At 34.2% G+C, this 6886-nt stretch overlaps 1 protein-coding gene across 1 annotated transcript; it reads right to left on the bottom strand.

Annotated features, from left to right (window-relative positions):
• Nucleotides 1-1640: 1640 nt before the first annotated feature.
• LOC131063031 (uncharacterized) lies at nucleotides 1641-3502 on the bottom strand. The gene is made up of 2 exons (XM_057996799.2): nucleotides 3134-3502; nucleotides 1641-1960 (listed from the first exon to the last, which is right to left on the bottom strand). Exons 1-2 carry the CDS (start codon nucleotides 3467-3469, stop codon nucleotides 1808-1810), a joined length of 489 nt encoding a protein of 162 aa, XP_057852782.1. The 5' UTR covers nucleotides 3470-3502; the 3' UTR covers nucleotides 1641-1807.
• Between the last annotated feature and the right edge of the window lie 3384 nt (nucleotides 3503-6886).

Raw genomic sequence — 6886 nt, 5'->3', positions numbered from 1 at the left:
GCTATTTATCATAACAGTATTGGTCGAGCAGCGAAAATTTCTTCTGCTAAGAAATCTGTTCAAGTTTGATTTCGAAGAATATAAGAAAAGATCCATTAAAGTGAACATTTAACAGTAAAAAGAGCCGTGATTTCCAGCCAAGAGCTCACTTGTACTTCCTGTTTAAATTTCTGCATTGGAACTCTACAATCCACGCACTCATCTTCTACATAGAGTTTGCAGACTTCATAGCACGTTTCAGAGAGTAGATTTCATACACACGGGAATGAATGAATTTTAATAACATTTATAAGATCAAATGCTCTAATGATCAAAACAATCTAATATTAATAACATTTATGAGATTAAGTGATCTAAGGGATCAAACAGATCTAATGATCTATTTTCAAATTTTTGCGATTATCTCTTTTTTTTTTTTTAAACTCAAGATATCCCGCGATTCAGTCCAGTACTCAAGCTGTTTTATCTTAGATTTACAAACTGTCAAGTTGAAACCAACCAAAAAAAAAAAAAAACTTAGATGAAACTAATCCATAACCATTTTTCTATCTTGATTAAGAAATCTACCATTTAGAAAAAAAACTTAGATGAAACTAATCTATAACCATTTTTCTATCTTGATTAAGAAATCTACCATTTAATAAAAGAGGTACATATCCTTAGATGAAACTAATCTAGATATAACCATTTTTCTATCTTGATTAAGAAATCTACCATTTCGAAAAAGAGGTACATATCCTTCCACCCTCTGCTGATTGATCCATGGCAAACATGGCGCAGTGGCGTGGAAGAAAAGGGTCCCTTCTCAAGTACGTTGCAAGTACATGTGCTCATTTCCTGGATAATGAGTACGTTTTATCCAAAACAAATGGTTAGATGTACATTTTCTGAAATATGTCAATTATGGGAACAGTAGATTTATGCGAACCTCACATCAAGTTGTAGTACAGCTTGTGTGCCCTTTGATGAAATGGAGAGGCAAAGCTATGTCACATTGCCTAGGTATTTGGTTTAGATATCGAACCTTTTTCAAAATAGTGTGCATTTATTTGGTTACATATAGGGTTAATATTGAGGTGATATGAATAAATTAATCTATTCAATTTTTAGAATTTCTTTTACCATAATTTATATATTGATGCATTCTAGAAACTGGATAGCCGTCGCATACCCACAGATCTTAAACTGTGAATTAATTTTAGATGATATTTTTTTAAATTATTTGAAACTTCTTCGTTTCTATTATTTAAGGGCAGGTGGAGCTCTACAAGATATTTATCTAGGGTGGATACCTTGCAAAGAGTATAACATAGGGGGTGTGAAGGTAGGCTTAGGACATCAGTCAGCTGGTGAGTGTAATGACATAAGCCTACTTCACTGTGAGACTGAACGACCAATCAAAGTCGAACGTTAGCAATAGTGATCCAAAAAGGTACCGTGTGAAAGGGCTTTCCCTCAACGGATCAAAGATACATTGAGAGAAACAGGCAAATGAGCTCCTTTAAAATCAATTACCAATAGTAAGAAAGATCAGTCTCTGAAAAACTTTCATAAGTCTCTTCTGATCTACAAAACTAGCCGAAGATATAAGCATGCATAATAATAAGCACTTCGTATGAATTAATAATCTCGTCAGACAATTTCAAGTTTTGGTATAACCCGATGATGTGGTCACCAACTTTTGGAAAAACTAGTTTTTCACGTAAGAAATCCAAATGACAATTAGAAGCAACTTAATGGCCACGCTTTCATATGACCAGCAAAATGTAACAGTTTGAAGAATACATCTTACAAAATCTTATATTGATCATTGTGCCAGTTGAAGTGCGGTCTTAAAAAGGAGGATTGATAACTTATCCAGAGAGAAATACAAGAAGCCTCCAAAAGAGTGTGTAACAAAGGACCCAAAGCTCCTTCCTACAATGCAGTGCCACGCAGGCCCATAGCATTCATCAAACTCCTGCAATCAATCATAAAGTATAAGTATTTAGATACATTATATTCACTACCGTATTTAATGGTTTTTTTCAAATGTGTTGTTTCAGTTTAATCGTTAAACGATTTATAACAAATTTAACAAATAAAAATAGTAAATAATTAGTTCAGTTTATGTAAATTGAAGATTTTTTTAAAACAAACTTATATACTTTTTTTTCAAGTTTTAAAGATTTTATATTCTGATGATACTTTATCAGAGTGTGATTTAAAATGTTTTGATTAGATAAACAAAGGAAAAGGGTCCGAGTTCTATGTTAATGAATGAATGAATGAATGGATTTTAATGATGTCCACGAGACCCAATGGCCTAAGGGACCCACAGGTTCAACTTATCCCAGTTTCAGATTCTTTTTCATGCTGGATCTTCTCTTGTGAATCTTGATTAAGAGGTTTGCTGAGAGAAATAAATAGGCTTGTGGACAGTGAAATTAGGACATATGATTTAAGATGTTGATTAAATTTTTTTCAATTTCCTAATAAAAAGTTCCATGTTATTTAAAATAGACTGTAAAAATATATTATCTTAATGTAAGTATTTTCAGAAAAATTATAATATTTTTTAAAATAAATATCTTAAGTTATATCCTAATCTATTATTATTACTTTATATTTCATCGTCATATGTTTAATCACATTAACATGATGATAAAAAAAATTGGAAATAGTTTTCTTCTTTATTTTTCAGCATTCTCTTAGATTCTCAATTAGATGGACAATTAGTTTAAAATAAACAGTCTTCAAAAGATTGTTCTGAAATCAGCTGCATATTTATCAATGATTTGGATCACACTCAACAATCTATTATGAAGAAGAGGAGATTGAAAACAAAGTAAAAAAAAAACTGCACAGTTGATTCCAAAAATAACTTTTTATATATTACATTCTTTGGAAAACTCATACCAAATAAATAGCCCTACCTGTTAGAGAGCAAAGACAAGCTTAAAACAACAAGGATTAGTGCAAAATCAGTTATATATATTTTTCTATCGACATTGCAGATCACATTCAGCCATTTATTATCTTAAAAAGAGATTGATCAAACATCCATACAAAAACATACACAATTGATTTTAAAAGCAATCTTCTAAATATTAGATAAACCAGAAAAAACTCGTAGCAAATAAAATAATCATACCTGCTTGAGAGCAAAGGCAAGTGTAAAGCAACTAGACTTATCTTTCTTTATATCCATGGCATTGAGAGTTTGCCTGGCAGAACGAAATGCTTGAACTTGCATTAAAGGTGGCATTGCTGCCATCTTCACTTTCACTCTCAACTGAACTGCAACTGTCACAATATTCACATCTACTGCTTTCATTTTCAACACTGAGGCAGCCTTCTTCCTCTTTTCTTCTTCTTCTTTCTTCTTAACATTCAAACATGAAGTTTTGTTCTTCAAAGCTTTTCTGTAATGTTCATCTTCCATATATGTTAAAGATAGTTGTTTCTCCATAGCTGCTGTTACATCCATCAATTATTTTCTAGCAATAGAGAGACAGGCAGAAGCTGCTATCTTGGCTATGGTAGTTATAACTTATAGCACACGATCTGCACATATTTCAACACAAGTTGAATTGGGTTTGAATTTTGCCTCTAAATTATGAGGTATCCCGTGAATGTAGGAAAAACTTTTGTACATTACGTCCAATCCAGTCTGATCAGTCTCAGAGATTCACTGCAAATCTGATCTTGCCTACTGTCAAATGGAAACTTGCAGGGCTTGATCTTCAGAGAGAAAAGATATTGTACGGCCCTGTTGATCAGCTGCCGTAAACTGCAATTCTAATTATTTAAAGCAAATTAGTACAATTACAATCCCAAAAAGATCTTGGTTTTATTTTCCATTTGCTTGAGATTGTAATTGTACAAAGATCTCAAGTGGGTCTAGGTATGAAAATTTGAAAATCTTAAATATGTTTAAAATGGTTTTGATAATGGTTTTCATAGGGGGAAGGGTCTCACTAGGCCTAGTTATCTTTTGCTTATTGTTAAATCTAAATGGTATATCAGATATTGATGATATTTTGGGTTCTCTTAATAATAGCTTATAGATATTGTTTTGGCTTCTAGATAGGGACAGTAGTTGTAGGGGGTCCAATAGTCGTTATAGCAATTTTGCATATAATATCTAGTCTTGCCACATATTTATACTATATAATGTAAATAAACAATCCACATGTAAATAAAAAAATTACCAAATGTTGATCAAAATGGACCAATACTTGAACATAAGAGAATCCATAAATGTTATATTAAAAAGACATAAATACATTAATTAACAAGTGAAATAGATCATTTTTTGTTTCAAATAAAATATCATACCCATCCACTATAAGGATGTCACATATAAAATAAGATACTCACTTAAACAAGTAGTGTTATCATAGTGTAAAAACATTATTCTTATGTGTACAACTATTGGGGTAGCAATGTATATGCAGTGGAGTATTTCATATTAGTAATTTGTCCTATCACAAATATAAAAGGTGAACACAATAAATACCTTGTTTTTCTCCATGAAATGTGAGGGATTGTCCAAAGATTTAAGTGTTCAACAATTGGTCCCTTTGTGATCCTATAAGTTTTGTTTTATATCATAATATGTTTTTGTGTTCTCTACGGTGTCAATTGCTGAAGAAAATGAGATCCTCAAAAAATACCATGAAATCGTTGCTAAAGAAGAAACTTTTTGGAAGCAGAGATCAAGATGTATTTGGCTGAAGGAAGGAGATAAGAACACAAGATTCTTTCATATGTCGACTATTAAACATAAAGCGGCAAACAGGATCACAAAACTGGTTGTGGACAATGGGGAGCTGGTTAAGGAGGATGAGATAAGAAATGAGGCCAAAAGATTCTTTGTTGATCTTCTTTGTAGGGATCATAGACTGGATGTTGATGCTCAAAGCTCTTTCCTTAATAATATTCCTTGCCTCATTGATGAGCAGATGAATGCCTCCCTTTCTTCTATACCTTCGAACTAGGAGATCAGAAATGTTGTCTTTTCTTTTGATGGTAACAAAGCCCCCAGACCTGATGACTTCCCCATGTTCTTCTTCCAAGAATTCTGGGATATTGTTGGGAAAGATGTATCCAATGGAGTCAAAGAATTTTTCAGTTCTAGAAGACTTCTGAAAGATATCAATGGTACCTTCATTGCATTAATCCTCAAAATTCAAGGTGCTAACTCCATGGATAAGTTCAGGCCAATTAGCTTATGCAATTCTCTTTATAAGATTATTTCTAAGGTCCTTACTTCCAGACTCCTGACTATTATTCCTTCTCTGATTAATCATCAGCAAAATGGTTTTGTGCCAAGAAGACAAATCCTTGATTCCATCATAACTATTCATGAGAATATTCATTCACTTGTTACGGCTAAGAAATAGGGTTTCATCCTCAAGCTTGATCTCTCTAAGGCCTATGACCGGGTTGATTGGTCTTTCCTCGTGAAGGTTCTTTTGACTTGTGGCTTCTCTACCAAATGTGTGGATCTCTTCAAACAACTTATTACCACCGCCTCCTTTGTTGTTCTTGTCAATGGATCTCCCTCCACCTTCTTTCAAGCATCTAGAGGACTGAGGCAAGGGGACCCCATTTCTCCTATCCTCTTCATAATTATGGCTGAATGTTTTGGTAGATCTATGGAAAGTATGGTGATGAGAGGAATTTTCAAGGGACTCCAACCTTCTTCAGTTGATCATACATGTTCCCACCAACAGTTTGTGGACGATACTATTGTCATGGGGAACTCAAGCATCTCAGAAGCCAAAACTCTTAAGGACACCCTATGTAAGTTTTCTTCTACTTTTGGCCAACTTATCAATTGGGTTAAAAGAAAAGTGTTTTTCATCAATACTCCTGAGAGAAGACAACATAGAATCAACAGAATTCTGGAATGCCGGATTGCTGATCTTTCTGCCACTTATCTTGGTCTCCCTCTGGGCATTGCACCACCTGATTCCTTTTGGAGTTCTCTGGTGGACAAATTTCAAAAAAAGCTTGTTGGATGGAAAGGTGCCCTTTTAAGTCAGGTTGGAAAGCTCCAACTTCTAGAAGCTTCTCTTCAAAGCATTCCTATTTATGCCCTTAGCCTCTTCAGAATTCCTGTTAAGTATGCTGATGCAATTGAGAAAATTCAAAAAAAATTTCTTTGGTAAGGGGTTGAGGAAAAGAAAATAATGTCTCTTGTGGCTTGGGATAAGGCGTGTAGACCGAAAATTAATGGAGGCCTGGGCCTGAGAAGAATCCGGACCCTCAATGAAGCTCTCTTGTCTAAACAGGTTTGGAGACTGTTTCACTTTGATAGTGAATGGTGTAAAATCTGGAGAAGTAAGTACTCTCTTTTGTTTTCTTCTCTTCCATCTTTATCAATTCTGATTTCAGTATGAATGGGTCCCATATCTGGAATCATGCCTCTAAGTGTAAAGACAACATTGCCAAAGGGGTTAAATGGAATGTTGGCAATGGTAGGAAAGTTAGATTCTGGGAAGATCCCTGGCTTTTCGACAAACCTCTGGTTGATATCCCTGAATGGGCCCCTTTTGCTCCCTCCTGTATTAGAATCTTTGGCCCTTTGGTTGAGGGGTATTGGATAGGTGATAAATGGAAGAACATTGAAAGTATTCACCTGGACCTTATTAATCTTAAGAACCATCTTTCTTCTATTTGGGTGAATAAAAAGGAAGACTCCCTTATTTGGAAATATGAACCTAAAGGCAACATCACTGTCTCTTCAATGTATGGTGAACTCTTTCCCCTACCCCCTTAGAGAATCCTTTTTGGTCTAAAGCTTGGATAAAGGGTCTAATCTCTAAAATCAATTTTTTCTATTGAGCTATCCTTCAAAATAAAATCTTGACCTTAGATAATCTTAAGGGTAGAGGCT

This window comes from Cryptomeria japonica, chromosome 1 (assembly GCF_030272615.1).
Source record: "Cryptomeria japonica chromosome 1, Sugi_1.0, whole genome shotgun sequence".
NCBI classification, from domain to species: Eukaryota; Viridiplantae; Streptophyta; class Pinopsida; order Cupressales; family Cupressaceae; genus Cryptomeria; species Cryptomeria japonica.
The sequence above is the reverse complement of the archived record's forward strand: the minus strand, read 5'-3'. Positions and strand labels throughout refer to the sequence as shown.